The sequence below is a fragment of the Arachis stenosperma genome, chromosome 9 (genome assembly GCF_014773155.1).
Source record: "Arachis stenosperma cultivar V10309 chromosome 9, arast.V10309.gnm1.PFL2, whole genome shotgun sequence".
Taxonomy (NCBI): Eukaryota; Viridiplantae; Streptophyta; class Magnoliopsida; order Fabales; family Fabaceae; genus Arachis; species Arachis stenosperma.
In genome coordinates this window covers 12,853,728-12,873,287 of record NC_080385.1, presented here as the reverse complement: position 1 = coordinate 12,873,287, position 19,560 = coordinate 12,853,728, and the positions used below count along the sequence as shown (strand labels likewise).

At 38.5% G+C, this 19,560-nt stretch overlaps 1 protein-coding gene across 1 annotated transcript; it reads left to right on the top strand.

The window, feature by feature from the left end:
- Positions 1-4,706: 4,706 nt before the first annotated feature.
- On the top strand, positions 4,707-8,145 carry LOC130951766 (uncharacterized). Its single transcript, XM_057880490.1, has 3 exons — positions 4,707-5,386; positions 5,689-5,760; positions 6,761-8,145. The coding sequence occupies exons 1-3, from the start codon at positions 4,769-4,771 to the stop codon at positions 6,812-6,814; spliced, it is 744 nt and encodes a 247-aa protein (XP_057736473.1). The 5' UTR covers positions 4,707-4,768; the 3' UTR covers positions 6,815-8,145.
- Positions 8,146-19,560: the final 11,415 nt, after the last annotated feature.

The window sequence follows — 19,560 nt, the reverse complement described above, 5'->3', positions numbered from 1 at the left end:
CTTATCTGGGAGGTCACCACTTGTGAGTCGCTGTATATCATCACCTTTGTAGCACCGACTTCTTCTGCCAGCTTTAATCCAGCAATCAAGGCTCCATACTCTGCCTGATTATTTGAAGCTGGATATTCAAATTTTAGGGAAACCTCTATCTGGGTTCCTCTTTCATCTACCAATATTATGCCTGCGCCGCTTCCTGTTTTGTTGGAGGATCCGTCTACATAGAGTTCCCATGTAGTTGGTTTTTCCTCCTGATCCCCTGCGTATTCTGCAACGAAGTCGGCGAGGCATTGGGCTTTGATCGCCGTCCGAGTTTCATATCTTAAGTCGAACTCGGAGAGCTCTATTGCCCATTGAACCATTCTCCCTGCAACATCCGTCTTTTGGAGGATTTGCTTCATGGGTTGGTTCGTACAGACTCTTATTGTGTGAGCCTGAAAGTAAGGTCGTAGCCTTCGTGAGGCTATTACTAAGGAGTAGGCAAACTTCTCTAGTTTGTGGTATCTTAGCTCAGGGCCTTGTAGAACTTTACTGATGAAATAAACTGGATGTTGTCCGACCTCATCTTTTCTTATCAGGGCTGATGAGACAGCCTTGTCCGCTACGGATAAGTACAGGACGAGATCTTTTCTAAACTCCTGGAACGCCTCCTTGCATTCAGGAGTCCATTCAAACTGACATCCCTTTCTCAATAAGGAGAACAGTGGAAGGGATTTTAGTGCCGATCCTGCCAAAAATCTGGAGAGGGCTGCAAGTCGACCATTCAGCTGCTGGACTTCTCTCAAACAAGTCGGGCTTTTCATTTCTAGGATGGCTCTACACTTATCGGGATTGGCTTCGATCCCTCTTTGTGTTAGCATAAATCCTAGAAATTTCCCTGCCTCCACCGCGAAGGCACACTTTGTGGGATTTAGTCTCATCCCGTGCAGCCTTATGGTGTCAAAGACTTGTGAGAGGTCTGACAAGAGGTCGACTTCTTTCTTGGTCTTTACCAGCATGTCGTCGACGTATACTTCCATTAGACTCCCAAGGTGAGAGGAAAACACTTTATTCATCAACCTTTAATATGTGGCTCCTGCATTCTTCAATCCGAATGGCATGACCACGTAGCAGAAATTAGCTCTGGGTGTGATGAATGATGTTTTCTCCTGGTCTGGCTCATACATTGGGATTTGATTATATCCCGAGTAGGCGTCCATAAATGATAAGTATTGATACCCCGAGCTGGAGTCCACTAGGGTATCAATACTTGGCAGTGGATAAGGGTCCTTGGGACATGCCTTATTTAAGTCGGTATAGTCGACACACATTCTCCATTTGCCATTTTGTTTTTTGACTAGCACTACATTGGCTAGCCATGTTGGGTACTTGACTTCTCTGATGAAGCCAGCTTCCAGGAGCGCCTGTACTTGTTCTTCTACTATTAGGGCTCGTTCTGGGCCGAGCTTGCGTCTTCTTTGCTGTACAGGTCGGGATCCCGGATAAACCGAGAGTTTGTGGGACATGAGCTCGGGATCTATCCCAGGCATGTCAGAGGCCTTCCAGGCGAAGAGGTCGAAGTTATCTCTTAGGAGCTTAGTCAATCCTTGTTTTAGAGTTTCCCCTAGGTTGGCTCCTATATGAGTATTTTTTCCTTCCTCTTTACCGACCTGTATCTCCTCGGTTTTTCCTCCCGGTTGTGGTCGCAGCTCTTCTCTGGCCCTTGCACCGCCGAGCTCTATTGTGTGGACTTCTCTGCCCTTTCTCCTCAAATTTAGGCTTTCATTGTAGCATTTCCTTGCCAACTTTTGATCTCCTTTTACCGTTGCTATCCCTGCTGAGGTCGGGAATTTCATGCAAAGGTGGGGAGTGGATACCACAGCTCCGAGTCGATTAAGGGTAGCTCTGCCGATTAAAGCATTATATGCTGACCCCACATCAATGACTATGAAGTCTATACTCAGAGTCTTTGATTTTTCCCCTTTTCCAAAAGTGGTGTGGAGGGGCAAAAATCCCAGTGGTTTTATTGGCGTGTCCCCTAATCCGTATAGGGTGTCGGGGTAGGCTCTTAATTCTTTCTCATCCAACCCTAGCTTGTCAAAAGCGGGCTTAAAAAGGATGTCCGCCGAGCTCCCTTGGTCTACTAGGGTTCTGTGGAGATGGGCATTTTCCAGGATCATAGTTATTACTACTGGATCATCGTGTCCAGGGATTATTCCTTGCCCATCTTCTTTTGTGAATAAAATGGTAGGGAGGTCGGATGACTCCTCTCCGACCTGGTAGACTCTTTTGAGATGTCTTTTGCGAGAGGATTTGGTGAGTCCTCCTCCCACGAACCCTCCTGAGATCATATGGATATGTCTCTCCGGAGTCAGTGGCGGTGGGTCTCTTTTATCCATATCATCTCGCTTTCTCTTCCCATGACCGTCCGACCTTTCTATGAGATATCTATCAAGCCGACCTTCTCTAGCCAGCTTTTCTATCACATTTTTATGGTCATAACAGTCATTTGTGGAGTGACCATATATTTTATGGTACTCACAGTAATCGCTGCGGCTCCCCACTTTTTTATTTTTAATGGGTCTAGGGGGTGGCAGTCTTTCAGTGTTACAAATCTCTCTGTATACATCCACTATAGAAACTTTCAGGGGAGTATAAGAGTGGTATTTTCTTGGTCTCTCGAGACCGAGTTCTTCCTTTTTCTTGGTTTTCCTTTCCCTCTCTTTTGTTGAGGGAGGGAGCCCAGGTCGCCAACTCAGGTCTCTCAACTTAGCGTTTTCCTCCATATTGATGTACTTTTCAGCTCTTTCCTGTATATCACTTAGAGAAACGGGGTGTCTTTTAGATATGGATTGTGAGAAGGGGCCTTCTCTGAGTCCATTGACTAACCCCATTATGACTGCCTCTGTGGGCAGGTCTTGAATCTCTAAACATGCTTTATTGAACCTTTCCATATAGGCTCGTAAGGATTCTCCGACCTCCTGTTTTATTCCCAGGAGGCTCGGTGCATGTTTCACTTTGTCTTTCTGGATAGAGAACCTCATCAAAAACTTCCTTGAGAGGTCTTCAAAACTAGTAACCGACCTCGGGGGAGGCTATCGAACCACTTCATCGCTGCTTTCGATAGAGTGGTCGGGAAAGCTTTGCATCGCGTAGCGTCGGAAGCATCAGCTAGGTACATCCGACTTTTGAAATTGCTCAGGTGATGCTTTGGATCCGTGGTTCCGTCATAGAGGTCCATATCGAGGCTTTTGAAGTTCCTCGGAACTTTTGCCCTCATTATGTCCTCACTGAAAGGATCCTCCCCTCCTAAGGGCGGCTCTTCTCGTTCGTCACGGGAGTTGCGACCTTTGAGGGAGGATTCTAACTTTAAGAGTTTTCTTTCTAACTCTTTTCCCCGCTCCATCTCCTCTTTTAGGTTCTTTTCAGTTTTCTTTTGTCGCTCCCGTTCTTGTTCTAACTGTTCCAGGCGATTGTGGACTAATCCCATGAGTTCAGTTACATGGGATGGTCCCTCTTTCTCTGATTCGCGCCCTTCTGAAGAGTTTACCTTCGGATTTTTTACTCCGGAGGTACCTTCCTTGTGTTGATCATTAATTTCCTGGTGGAGGGTGAAGTCCGCATCGTTATTGCCTGTGTCCAGATTCTCTTGCTCAGAATCTGTCTCCACATGACCTTCTTCGTGGGATCTGTCCGCCATCAGTGGTTGATCTCTCGGGTCCCCAGCAACGGCGGCAATGTTACGGTGGGTAACCGGAGATTGATGGGCTGGATGGAGTTGGTTGGCCCAAATGTGTGAAGGAGGAGGATTCCGAATGGATCTGCAACTCGGGAGGCTTCGTCCGACTTGTTTGTGCGAGAAGATGGGGGTGGTACCTGCAAAGACACTCTGATGCCTAAGTTAGCAAGAGTGTGAGCAGGTCTAGAGAGTATTGGACTTAGAGATACCTGAGGGGTGTCAGTGTATTTATAGTGGTGAACCAATAACCACCGTTGGAGTAGTGCCATATTTTTAGGGTGTTAACCGTCCCATTATCTTAGGAAGGTTAAGATATGGCTCATAGAAGTGGTTAGAGAGATTCTAGGGGCAGTTACTCATTCACATTTGAATGAGTGTTTATCCGCCAGCTAATCTCGTGCCCAACTTTTTTAGAACAGGTCGTGGTGAGTATCGACTTCATAGGATGAAGATTAGTACTGGTGAGGCCCAACCTTTTGGATTAGGTCTTTTGCTTGATCCTAAACCTTTATTATTGGGTCAGGGTATGAACAGGAATTTTATTTCTTAAAATTAATTAAAATTTTCAACAGATTTGTTGGTTTTCTTTTTCTTTATCAACGTGTCATTATTTTTGGAACTCATTAAAATTATACCACCCTGATATTAGGCATATTATTACCCTATACCATTATTTTGACATTTAGGTCTTTTTTTTTTTACGTGTTGACTCAAAAAATACTATTCAAAGATGTACATATAAAATAAAAATTTACGTATAGTTAATTTTAAATAAAACTTTTTTGGTGACTTAATTTTATATAAAGTTAATAATTAAAAGTTATTAAACTTTATACAAAAACAATTTTTTCTTACTAAAATGGTAATATTTAAGAAATAAGTTATAAAAAGTTGACATGTAAAAAGTCCAATTAGTCGGAGAAAACAAAAATAAAATAGACGTATTGATAGATGTATTAGTTAGAATTATAATTATGATGATGATTTATTACGTGTTTGTGCGATACGGAAGGAGACTAGACGACACAGTGAAAGGTACCATTATCATTCAGAATGACCACCGGGAACGGGAAGGACGATTTCGTCCCTTACTCTCCCCTTCCCTCAAACCCTAATCCCATCCCTTACAATTACCATTCTTACCCTTCTTATTCCCCACCTCAAAACGTCGTCGTTCTTCTCCCCCGCTACCACCCCGACACCACCTCCCGCCGCCGCCGCCGCTGCCTCTGCTACTCCGCCTTATTCTTCCTCTTCATCATTCTCGCTGTCGCCGTCTTCTTCATCTACCCCTCCGACCCGGACATCCGCCTCGCTCGGATCCGCCTCAACCGGATCGGCATCCGAGCTGACCCGATACCGGTTCTCGACGTGTCCTTCTCCGTCACCGTTAAGGTTCGTAACAAGGACTTCTTCTCTGTAACTTATGACCGCGTCTTTGTTTCCATTGGGTACCGCGGCCGCCAGCTCGGGGTGGTGGAAGCCGCCGGAGGCAAGATCAAGGCGCGCGCCTCGTCCTACGTGGACGCCACGCTGGTCATTGATGGGTTCGAGGTGATCTACGACGCTTTCTACTTGCTTGAGGATCTTGCTAAGGGTGTTATCCCCTTCGATACACAAACGCGCGTGGAAGGGAAGCTAGGGTTGTTCTTCTTCGATGTTCCGTTGAAGGTAGGTGCTGATTCACTTCTCAATTGAAGTTTTCAGCTACATCTTATTATGCTGGCTTCTGAAAATTGTTTTAATGGTCCGTCTATGAAATTTGCTACTGATGTTACTATTAAGAGACTCATTTGATCTTGGAGTATGGAATGATATATTTGGGGACATGAAATAGGTCACACCATTAATGATGCCTATAATTTTGGGACTAAAATAGGGTTTGCAAGTTCAAATTGCTGAATATTTTCCCCCAATTCTCATGTTTCCTGAGTGGAACTTATTTTGTGATTTTTTTTCCATGCTGAATCCAGGCAACTGTGTCATGTGAAGTGTATGTGAATGTGAAAAACCAGACAGTTGCTCGTCAAGACTGCTATCCTGAGGTTAGAATCTGAAATTTTGTTTCTTCTGTAAGAATGATAGATTGGTCGTTTATCTCTATGTTTGTGGCCAATGAATGATAAATGATTCATTTCATGGCTTTTTTCCTTTCAATAATTGGTGGGATTGCTAATGAGCCTTTGCCGGATGGTTAAGGGGAGGTGAACTAAGGTCTTCAAGTGAGAGGACCCGGGTTCAAGCCGTGGGGAGAGTTGTGGCTATCTTTGCTATTCTTCGCTTTTCCAGGCTGGGTCAAGGGGCCAGCCGGCCAGGGGATTAGTTCGTTAGCTGGTTTGAAAAACCCAGATAGAACTGCTGGATACTTCTTATTTATGCTTGGATAGCATGTTTTGTTTTTCCAAAAATGCTACTAATGTCAATAATTCCCCCATTTTTTTGGCAGCATTTGGTTTGTCTTGTGTTATTAATTACTGATTGCTGATTAAAGTTTTTTCCTAGCTGCGTATTCTACGTATTAGATTCCCTCCTTTCCTTTTCCAAACACCTTTATTTGGGGTCTCTCTTTTAAGTCTGCATAATTATCCTGACTTGGAAGAATTCCGTGCTTTGTGATCGTTTGATTGTACTTGGTATTCATTTTGGTTATCCAGTTTCAAGTTTAAGCCATTTTTTGTTAGGTGGAAGCTTCCTGGATTTTATAGTTGTCTTTGTTTCATAAAATCCAGAGTGCTTCTCAAATACATTCAATACTAGTTCTAGAAGCATACATAACGTAACCGCTCATTTTAGCTTTTGTAAATACCTTCTTAACATTGCAAATAAAAACCGAGTTGTATATGCTTTTTAGTAAGCATCACAAACGTTGCAATCGTTATTATATCTACCACAAACGTTGTGTTGTCCTTGGCTTATACAATTCTTGCTTGGCCTGCATTTTAGTTTTGGCAATGCAAAACCATGTGGCTAAGTAGATAATTTATTCAATGCATTCATCAGTTTCATACAGAAAAACTTTGCTAATCTATTGTTCATTTGCTTCAGTCACTGGGTGATAAGCTGGATCAAAGCACAAATGTTGGAGCTGAAGATGCATGACTCCGTAGCAATCTTTAGCATGCTCTGTTCATATCACGGTGGTGTGTTCTGTTCCTTGCATTAATTTTACCAGGATGTATAATTTTGAATATGATTGACACATGACACACACCCTTGTAAATTCTGATTGACCAAAAATTACTTTGTTATGTACGTATGAGGTAGATGAGATAGGAGCTTTGTTAGTCCAGTGATTGAGAAATAAATTAATTGGTTTTCCTGATAAAACTACGAAAGAATGTGTTTTCAGCAATCATGAAACTAAATCAATTGATATCATGCTTGGTTTAGTTAACTTAGAATCTCTAGTAAAAGAGAAATAGATTAAAAGAAATCGAACCTCCTGGCTTTTGCGGGTACTATTAACTACCATAGTGATTAGTGAGAATACAAAGATAAACATGTGACGCAACCCCCTGAAGGAAAAAAAGGGTTCTACTGGACACATATATTGATCTTCCATTTTGTTCTATCTATTATTTTAATAAAATGTGGACATATCAAAGTCAAGGATTCAGATCCTTTGATTGATCTTGAGCAAGCCCAACTGCCCAAGTTAATGTTAAGAGAGAGAGATAGACACATCATACATGTATTATGAATGCGTATAGTCCTCTTCGAATTTGTAGGGTCCAATTTAGGCATTTGTGTTTATCTTTTTCCTAACATAATATAGTTTAAAACTAACATGGGAGATGATTCTAGCCCCAAAATCAAAGGAAGGTCATTGTAGTGACATGTAGAATGTTCGGAGCTTTGAAATGTCAGAGGTTATAGCACATTACAAGCAAATTGAATTGTGCACTTCACTTTCAATTCGATGGTGGTATATCTTCTTCATGTGTGGTTGATAAGTTGCTATCTAGAATCCAATTTCTGGTTGCTGTCTACTTTAACAAATATTCTGTGTTCATTAATGGGTTATGAGCACTGGCAAAAAGAACAAAAGGTGTGATTTCTAGGTGGTGGAAAACATGCCATTTAATTAATGGGAAAATAAACTTATTACTTTAAGTGCAGATTTATGTTATAAACTTATAATTTAAAGATTAGGTTCTTTTGATATATTTCTTATGGCAACTATTATACTTACAAAAATCTTTCATGATCTATTCCAACAGTGTTATTATCTGTTCTCATAGGCAAAACCATTATATTTGATATCAGTAGATTGAGTTATTTAAGAGACACTGCTTATTGCACCCAACACCTAGTCATGGTTAAGGAATTTTTTAAGAGATGGGCATATTATAAAGTGATTTAACTGCTGATTTATTTTCCAGCAACAGGCATTACATACTTTAAACTGTTCTCCTTAACCATCTTTGTTGTTAACGTCTTGCTTTAGTCATCATATATAAAGACAGTCCAATCGTTGTTTATTGTTTGTGTAAACTACTGTTATCCAATTATATCTGTACTTAAAAAATTTTAGAAATACTTAACAATTGAATCAAAGAATATACTGTAATTTTTTTTTTGCTTAACAAAGATAATTTCAATTATAGATGAAATAAATTACAAAAAGAAAAAGAGCCACTAACGGCTATAGCACTAGGTAAAGTAGGATTTCCCATTAAAACAACAGAAACATTAATAAGAACCTATTTTTCAGAGGAGAGCAACTACAACTAATCAAAAGAAAATTATATAACGAAAAAGAAAGAAAAAAAAAATGATAACTAGATAGATTAGGTTTTATAAAGCGACATCATATTCTTTTTTTTTTAACTTTTTGACATGTCATCCGGACATAAATGCCTTCTAGGTTAAACACAATAGTTAGTTTAGAACAAGTGACTTCCTATGTGACACACTGCCACAAAACAAATACAGACACGGTTTTTGTTAGGAAACTAACTAGGAGTGAAGTTAACTCCAACCGACCTTTACAAAAATTAGTTGAAAGTTATGGCATTTTAATAATAAATGCTGCGATTGAATGGTTTTTCTGCACTCATAAACCTAAATAACAAAAAATTCACAATAATCGTCTCCATTTTAGCACAACAGTATATATAAAGAACTTAAAGAAAGCGTCCATCAAGTCCAAAAAAAAAAAAAAGAAAGCCTCCATCAATGACCCCCCCCCCCCCCCCCCCCAAACACAAAAAAAGCCTCCATAACTTTCATGAACTAGTTGCATAAACTAGTATCATCTCTTCCAATAAAAAGAGAAAACACTAGTATCGTAACAAACTTTGTGATCGAATTATATCACACACAATCCTGAAAAGAAGGGGAAATATATAACATTTTATAAGCATGCCTATTATAGATATATTATAACATTCATGTATGTACTAACTGGAATTAAATACATCTTATAGATCAATGTTCAACCATCACTTAATTTGTTCTGCCACGCCACACATACTCTGCATGATGCTGCCTGCACCGGAATGACCCCGGATGCTGCGACGGCGAGCACACGCATCGCTTCATAAGACCATTCTCTCCGGAGCTGTCGCCGCCACGAGCCTGTGTAGTCGTCATCATTGCCCTTTGTGCATGCCTTGCGGCGGTTTCCAGCTGGAAAACAACCCATCTTCTATGCACCACATCAAGCCCTTCTTGGCTAACATAAGGATCTCCCGGGTAACACATTAATTTGTTTCTTCAATTCTTTTTCCTCCTCAAAACTCTTCTTCGTCTTTACTTAATAATATGCAATATTATTATATAAATATATGACTCTTTTCTCAAGTTAAGAGTTCAAAAAGAAAAGAATCTAGGGGTCATATATATGATGTGTGTGTACCATTATTGTAGAAGAAAAGAAAGAGAGAAGAAAAAAAAGTGGTGCATAAGTAAACGCCTTTTGGAGTTTGGCATAAAGGGCATTTTGGAAAAGATTCTTTTGGGATAGGTCTGTGGTTTGTGTTAAGGCCTTTTATACATACGTGTATATGTATTTATGCAATTATGCATGTGTTTTCTTCTTTTTTTTTTTTTCGTTTTTGTGATAGTGTGTGAAAGAGGGTAAAGCAAAACCAAACATTGTCTTGGTCCAAAACACATACTAGAACAAAATTTTGGTAATAAACTTGTGTGGTGGGACCCACAGACCACTACTAATGATGATGAACATAGTTAAGGCATCTGTCTAAGTTGTAGCCACCTGGGTGTGTTGGAGTGACTCTGGTGTTTGTGATGATCCAAGAACGAACAATTCCTGTGAGGCATGTGCTTCTAAGTTGGATATAAACGAGGATGCTTTCAGAAGCATCACCACCGCCACTGGATTTTACTTTGGACCTATTCAATTTCAATGTTACCCTTTTCATATATGGTTCTGGTTTCGTACTCTCCATTTTTGTTTCGTCGGAATTTATCTTTTAGTGGGTAGAAAACTGACTATAAAACTTGTTTACATATAACCATTCCTTGTGACTAAATTTCATGGTTTGGTATACTCTAGGTAGTCTTTGTATTTGTATAATCATCAGCATATTCAAGTGTTTTCCAAAGCATTAATAAAAATTGAGTGGTTGTTATTATATTTAATTTTTAAAAAATATAAAAATCTAATTTTTAGTTAATCAACATTAATTAACTTAAAATTTATAATTTATGGTGTAGGATTAACTGGTTAAGGATTTATGATTTAAAATCTAAAAATTTAAAATAAATAAAATAATTTTTAAAAATTAACTAATCTTAACTAAAAATTAGTTTTCTAGCATTATTTTTAATTTTTATAGCATATATTGAATTTATATATATTACGATAAGAACTTAAGAAGACAATTCTATTTGAGAAATACAATTAAGCATTGAATACAAACATATCTTCTAACTAAATGAGGTTCGTACCGTATGGGGATTAATTTCTTCTACACTACACTCAATTCTCATTGTGCCTAATAAATGACAATTAACTCCACTAGAACGGAATGAAATATCTGTATAATGAATTATTTATTTGGCCCAATATGAGTTAAAAATAAAAATTATTTATATTTATCATAATTTTAAAAGTGTTTATTCATTTTTGTAATAACCACCACCACATAATCTCTAATTCAAATTTTTTTTATTTTCTCTTTTTGAACCAACAGTAATCCTACCTCAAAACCTTTCACAGTCATCGTTGAACATTCCACCGTTGTGCCGCCGCGTGACCTAAAACCTGTATCAGTGCCGATCAGAACTGCATCGCTCAATTTTCTTCGCGCAGGTCTTCCCTCGCTGACAGTAATTGCTTCGCATCGTCACTGCTGAACATCCAATCGCTGCGTCGCCAACTACTTCGCTCGGCTCCAGGTTAGGTGGTGACTACAGATTTAGTTGATAGCTAGATGTTTATTCAATAAATTTTGATGCGTTACTTGATTGTTCTGTTTCTGTACATCAAAGTTGGATTGTAAAAAATTAGACTCTATTGAACATATTGTTGCTATTGCTGGTTTACTTGGTTTTTTTATTTCAGCATTTAAAATATTGTCAAAATTTTGGCTTAGTTAGTACAATAATGATTCAACATGGATGATTACTTTTTTGGTTCTTCGCGGTGCGCACGACGGCGTCTCTCGAGACTATGCGCAATGGCGGCTGTTGCGGGTTGCGGAACAACACCGTTGAGAAAAGATGAGAATGTCCGAGAAACAAATCCGTGCAAATGGAAAAAAGAATTGGCAGCTTTTTAAATTTGCATTGTTCACAGAATGAAATTCTTATTTAGGTTAAATTTAAAATTAAAAATAAATAATAATTAATTAATTTAATTATTAATTAATTTTAATTATAAAAATATTTTTATTGTATATATTGTACACCAATTATATTAGTTTCCATACTTTTTCAACGAAGAATATTATCACTTGATTCTTTAGTTAGGAATATAAGTTTTCCATTTACATATATAGATATGAAGTTTTATATATAATATATGCTTTTTGTGATGGTCTTTTTTAAGGAGCGTTTGGTATCTTTTTCTATTTTTCAGTCGTTTGGTATCAATATGTTCAATGACAAAATACACAAAAATTTATTTTGGTATAAAATTGCATTCAAAGATGGTAAATAAAAAAGGATGAAAAACTGACATTTTCTATACCCCCATTGAAAGGACAGATTAGAGGAACATACAAGATTGGTTTATGATTTTTCTTTTCCTTAAATCCTTAATTGTCCATGTAATAAGGTTCTGTCTCTTCCATTCAATTTGGTCACTTCAAACTTCAATTAGACCTAAGCAATATGGTAGTTATATGAATAACAGGATAATTCAGTTGAATAAATTGATTGAAGATCAAAATTATACAAATGTTTTAAATTTAAATCGATTATATGTCTGTCTAAAATAATTTTATATAAATTGAATTTAGGTTTTTTTTTTTAAAGTAAAAGCTCAACACAATAGAGTGGAGCATACAAAGCTAGATAAATACCACAATTCTGCTTAAAAATAAATAAACACAACAAGCAACAAAAAGCCCCCATATCATCTTTGGCATTGCCATCAACAACGAAAGAGATCAACACCTGTCCACTCGTTAACGCTAGTCACGGTCATACTGATGATCTCATCAACACCTTTGCTTTTATTCTGGAAGATCCTCATGTTCCTTTCCAACCAAATGTTCCAAACGATGGCACAAAAGCACCTTAACCGCTGCTTTTGATCCTCTGGACTTCTCGGTTCCTCTGTCCAACTTAAAAAATGCTCTTTTATCGACCCCGGATAAGACCATTGACGGCGACACCCTACTATCCAAGCACTCCACACCTGCCAAGTAAAAGCACAACCTAGAAACAAGTGATGCACAGATTCCAACTCATTATTACAGAAAACACAGAAAATATCTTCCTGACTGATAATCTCAAACCGGCTTAGCCTATCCTTTGTATTCACCCTGCTGATCACAACAAACCAAACAAATAGCTCAACTCTTTGTGGAACCAAACCTTTTCAAATGGTCTTCGTGAAGCTGTAACTGGTCACCTCCTCTGGCATCATTTCTTCGTGTAACACCTGCACAAAAGAGTAGTTGAAAAGGCACCTTGCCTATCATATTTCCATACCACTCGATCCTCTCGGTTATGTACTAATTTCATAGGTCTCAGCGTCTCATGTAATCGACCCAGGAGTTCCAACTCCCATTGGAAAAGCTCTCGCCTCCATTGGAAGTTCCAAATCCACTCTAACCCATCCCAAAACCCGCAATCCCCAATAACAGATCCACATTGGTTTGAAACAGAGAAAAGCATCGAGAACTAATCCTTCAGAGATCCACACAGTAACCATACATCCTCCCAAAACCGTGTCTGTCGCCCATCACTAATCTCCATAGACAACCCTGTAACCATATTATCCCTTATACGTTGATTCGTGATTTGTAGCTGACAAATATTCTTCCATGGGCCTCCTCTGGTAGGTAGCACTTGAGTTGATAGGAGCTCATTGGGGTTCAGACTATTACACGAGCATACAACCTTCTTCCACAAATGGCATTCTTCCTTCGCAAATCGCCACCACCACTTAAATAATAATGCTGTGTTACGGATCATAGCATCTCCAATTCCTAACCCTCCTAATTTCTTAGGAGCCTGCACCACTTTCCATTTTACTAATGCTATACCATTTCTACCATCCTTTTTACTCCACAAGAATCTCTTTTGCAATGAGATCATTTTCTCAACAACAGCCTTCGGCATCTTGAACAAGCTCAAATAATATACTGGCAAACTATTTAAGACTGATTTAATGAGCACCACCTTCCCAGCTTTGGTTAGTACCTTAGCTTTCCACAGATTGAGTTTTTCCTCCACTTTGTCTATTATAGGCTTCCAGGTCTTCACTAACCTCGGATTTTCTCCTAGAGAGATTCCAAGGTATTTAACCGGAAGGGTGTCCCCTTTACAACCCAGTAAGTTGCACATACGCTGGACCCACTGCTCATCACAATTAATTGGAATCAAACTGGACTTGTCAAAATTAATCCTGAGGCCTAACATCAACTCAAAACATCGCAAAAGACACTTGTAATTCTTAATAGTCTCCTCTACAGGTGGGCAAAAAAGAATGGTATCATCAGCAAACTGCAGATGGGATAATTCTATACTATCTCTCCCAACCAACAACGGTGATATACGTCCATTCCTGATTGCCTCTCCAATCATTCGATGTAGCACATCAACAACCAGGACAAATAAGAAGGGAGAAAGTGGGTCGCATTGTCTCAAACCCCTTTCCATTTTGAATGGCTTAGATGGTGAGCCATTTACCAGAATCGACATTGATGCAGTTGTCACACACTCCAAAACCCACGCTCTTCATCTATGCCCAAACCCCATCTTTTGTAATACAGTGTCCACAAAACTCCATTTGACTTTATCATATGCTTTCTGAAAATCTAATTTTATTATTGCTGCCTCTTTTTTCCTCAGTTTAAGCCAGTTTACTGTTTCACACGCAATAAGTGCCCCATCATGTATTTTCCTTCCCTTGACAAATGCGCTCTGAGTCTCTCTTACTAACCCCGGCATCACTGCTCTCATCCTCTGAACTAGCACCTTCGAGATAACCTTGTAAACGCACCCCACCATACTAATAGGTCTTAGATCTTTGATCTCCTTCGCACCAACAAACTTGGGTGCTAGCGCCACCCAAGTGATGTTGGTATCTGCCGGTAATCTGCATGTCTGAAAGAATTCCATCACTGCTGTCGTGAACTCAGACCCAATCTCACCCCAACACCTGTTAATGAAATTCATGTTGTACCTATCACAACCTGACACTTTAGATGACTCGCAGTCCCACACAGCCTCTCTGATCTCGGCTGCCGACGACATCTCTTCTAAATTCATGGCATATTCCTCATCTATCTTGCCAACCAAACCATGTCTGAATCCCATCATAAGAGAAGCTTCTTGATGATATAAATCCTTGTAGAAGTCTTTGATAGCTATATTGGTTCGTGCTTGATTCCTGACCTGTCTACCGTTTATTACCAATACATCAATCATATTATTCTGCCTTCTTGCTGAAGCTATATTGTGAAAGTACCTTATATTCTTGTCCATCTCCTTCGCATGTCGAGTCCGAGACATCTATTTCCAATGTACTTCCTTCCTTACATACCATCTCTCACAACAAGTGACCAACGCCTTCTTTCTAGCCTCCATCGTTTCATCATACACTCCATTGCTCACCAGATCGTCAATCTTCTTGATTTCTTCCTCAAACCTTGTAATTTTGTTATCGATCTCACTACAATTGGCCTTATGCCATCTTTCTAACGGAATTGTCAGCGCCTTCAGTTTATCTGTGAACTGTATGTCCCCCAACCCTCTCCACTCCTCCTTAACCATACCAAGAAATCCATCATGTGCAAACCACGAATCAAGGCTCTGGAACGGCCGTGGCCCTCCCCTCAGTTTTTTGTCCTCCACTATTATTGGGCAATGATCTGACAAACCCCTAGGCCCACGTCTTAGCCGAGTCTTTGGAAACTCTTCTAGCCACTCCACATTCACCAGTGCTCTATCTATACGACTGCAAGATCGTCCTCGAAATCATGTAAACTTACGATCAGTGAGGGACAGATCCACTAAGTGCATATCTTGTATCCAAACTTTGAAATCTTCCGCAGACCGTGGTAAGCTAGTTGCATCTTTCCTTTCCTCCACATGTACTATTTCATTAAAGTCTCCCAAAAAACAACAAAGAACCTGACATAGCCCGGCTATATAACTCAGCTCCTCCCAAACATGAGTCTTCTCATCTCTATTATGTGCGCCAAAGACCAACATAAAAGCGCAATTGAAACCACTCTTTAACATTACTCCTTCAACACATAGCCACCTCTCCACCTCATAACAATTATTCATTTGAAAGACACATTCATCCTAAATTAGCAAAAGTCCACCAGCCGTATCTTCAGAGCCTACATATTTTCAACCTGAACCCTCTTGCTCCACAAATTCTTGTAATATCAAAATTTGTCACAACCTGTCGTTTAGTCTCAATCAAACCTAACATATTTAAGCTATATTTTTTCTTAAGATCCTTTACCATTATCAACTTTCCTTCCCCCCGTAACCCCCTAACATTCCAAGCACTAATAATCATTAAAAAAAAATTTTACACACCTGTTTTTTTTGTTTGGGTCTGCACCGTCTCATTTTCTCCTTCTGCTTAGCCACCTTCCTTTTCTGAGCTATTTCTTCATTTTGTGCCTGGAGAATCGCCATAATGTCATCCTCTTCATTGTATAGCATAGCCCCTAACTCTTTGGTCAGCTCCCAGGTCCTTCCGTTTTCCAATAATTGTTCCTTCAATATTGAGCTGTGACTGCTGCTGTCTTCTGCTTCAACTTCAGTATCTTCGTGGCCAACAACATCCTCTAAATTGTCATCATGACCTTGGTTGACAGCCACCCTCCTATCATCTTGAACAACACACTGATCCTTGTAACCATCATTCAAACTCACGCCTCTCTCCCCAATGAGCCCATCTGCTTCTCTGCTTTCGCTGGCTTCCACCCGCTGCTGCTTCACAGCGCCATAACCCTCATCAGCGTCACTATTCGCGGGTATCTCTGCTCCGCCATTCAGCACTCCTACACCGTTGTCCATAGTCACCCCGTCACCATGCGCGAGACAGCCGACAATGGAGGTCTCCGACCGTCCGAGCCTCGCTGTGGCTATCCTTATCATGCGCGTCATTGTCGCCCTCGACGAAGGCTTCTCCCTCAGTGCGCGTTGTTATCGCCTGGCTCTCTCCCTCTACATTTCCAGACCTACACCTAGTGCAGAGGCTGGGCCCCCGACCCGGTTTCTTAACCACGGGCCCGATAGCTACATAATTGGTTGCTGATGGCATTGGGCCCAACGGTGCTAGCTTCCCCTCCTCTATCTTCTTGTTACAACTGGCCCCATGCTTGGATAGGCCACTCCTTTTTGTTTTTTGCTATTGGACCACCTACCCAGCCCATTAAGTTCACAAGTCAAAGTTTTTTCAGAATTTGCCTAATAGCTAATAACGTACATTCCCCCCAAATCATGGAATCCTTGATTTTCACCTGTAACTGATTGATTTAGGATGATTTCTCCGCGCTTGGGATAATTAATGCCATTAATCCATTCATTCAAAATTAATTCTAAAATTACTACTTTGCCCTTGTCTTCTTCTTCCTCGTGTGCTACCATCATCACCATCTCTTCGTCCTGGCTTCCTCCATACAAAACTTCCGTCCCCTGCGTCTCCCTTATGACATCTCCATTGTTCTTCATTCATTGCATATTACACGCCGCATGACCAACCTCCTTCACCAGAACATCAAAGCCTCCTATAGGAATTGTGAAATAGATCCACTCTTGAATCACATCTATTACACAAGTATCAATCTGAACACGTCCTACAGTGAAGGAATTATACAATTCTGTCTCTTTATTACATCCCACCACTTCACCCCCATTGACTTCTTATCGTTTTGAACGTGTTGACTGACCATGCGTGCAATGGAACTCCAAAGCATTCCAGCCACACTCTACGAGTTTCACTACGGTCCGACTCCTCCCACCTTCATACACGGTTGAAAAATTGTAGGAGACTATTCATGTTAAATGTGTATGTTTTCTCAGCATGTGGGACACTATCAAATGTTAAAAGCGTTTTGTATGCTCCTATTTTTCGAACCTGTACAACGTTTGGGATGTTTTTCGCAACCATTTCCTTCAAAGAAGCAAAATTAATAGCCGTCGTCATGCCTCCTACCTGACTTCGCTGCAGCCATTCCAAATTTTCTAACGCCACTATTACTTCTACCTTCTTCGTCAATCCATTTTCGTGCAGGTCCTTTTTAACCTCCTTCATTCTTAGTTCATTTCCAGATGTCACAGGATCAAGGTGCACTGCTTTCGTGCGTGGTTCCCGATTATTAAGGTTTTGTGTGGCAACATTACCATGTCGGTCGGTTATGTTCGTTTTATCCGACATTCTTCTGTACTTAGCTTCTCCGACATAGACAACCTTTCCTCTCAACCGCAATCGATTCATTTCTACTATAGCTTTCAACGTCCCTCCTTTTGTTGTGTACCGAATAAAGGCAAACATGTATATGATCCTATGGGATAGATATATATCATTTATGCGTCCCTTCCAGTTGAACAAAAGGAATAATTCTCTCTTCGATGTGTCTTCAGGAAGATTACTCACAAAAATGGAGAATGATTCATGCTCCATCTGCCGATACTCTTCTCGATTCCAAACCCTAGAATCCTTGTTATGTTTCCTAAACTTATTCCCTATGTGTTTCCCACTCACGCTTTTGCTTTTGCTCTCTCTCTCATCACTAAAAATTAACTAACAAATTAAATTAAATTATACTAATACACGTAAATTAAATTTGATTTAATAGGAGAGATAAAATTTTTCAAATAAATTAAAATAAATAAATTCGATTTACTTAATTTTATATCACCATGTATAAAACGAATGAAAAATTAAAAATAATTCGATTTACATTTGTTTGAAGATTGATGTTAAGACGAGTGCAGAGAGCAAAAAACAGAAGAACAACTTTACAAATAAAGTAGGACCCACTCTTTCTACCCTTTACTCTTGCTATCTTATCAATTCCCACAATCAAATTTTTCATATCAAACTTTATCTCTCTGGCGCACACATAACTATTTAATCTTAATATTTATAAGTGTAAGCGAAAATTCAGATGTAATTAATTTACGTGAATTAATAGTTGAAAATCGTTAAATAATTTAATTGATTTGACTAAATTTTTATCTAACAATTTTTAATTATCAATTTTATGTGAAGTTAATTGTACTTAAATTTTTATTATATTTTTATATAATTTTTAAAATACATTAAATATGTAACTATATTCTTTTGGTTTGGAATTTAAAATTCAAACCCTATTTTTAGAACTCAACTATCTAACTAACCTACTTCAAAATTTGAAATCACATGAAGGAATAAATTTTTTAAAAATATTATAAAGTTGAATCTCGTTCTTAAAGAATTTGAGAAGTATATTTCAATTTAATGATTCTCGTTGCATCTTACAAGATATGTATGGATTTAGAAATATTATCATGGGGCCTATATATATATATATATATATATATATATATATATATAATATTAAAAAATTATACAAATAATTATATAATGTAAGATGCATTACAAAAATATATCGATAAAGAATATATTTTAAAGTACAAAGAATATGTATTTAATTTTTATTAACGAAGTGATCAATTTTTCGTATCATAAAATTCAACGATAATAAAATCTGTATAAAAAATTTCAGCAATTTTTTAATATAATTAAAAGACAATTAGCAAGAAATTCATCTTTCATTTTGTTTCTGAGTTATTCTTCACAATATTTATAGATGAAAAAGATCTCTCAATTGTAACAATTGAAACAGAGAGAATTAATACCAAATAAATCAAGAAGGATGGTCACAAAAAGAAAAATCCATTTTATGGGATTTGAAAAATTTTATTTAATTAAAAATATTAATAATAATACCTTTTCAGATTTTTTTAATATTGTTACTTAGTTTTAAGATATTAGAAATAATTAATATTTAGGTTAGAATGAACTTTTATTTATACTAGACTAAATATATTAAATAAATTTTTAAAAAATTAAACCATATTTAATAACTTACTACTATTAATTTAAAAAAAAAAACAGGGGTGAAAGAACTGCAAATTAATTAACTGATTAATTAACGTTAAATAATAATAATTTAATTGCCCGAATTAGGTTT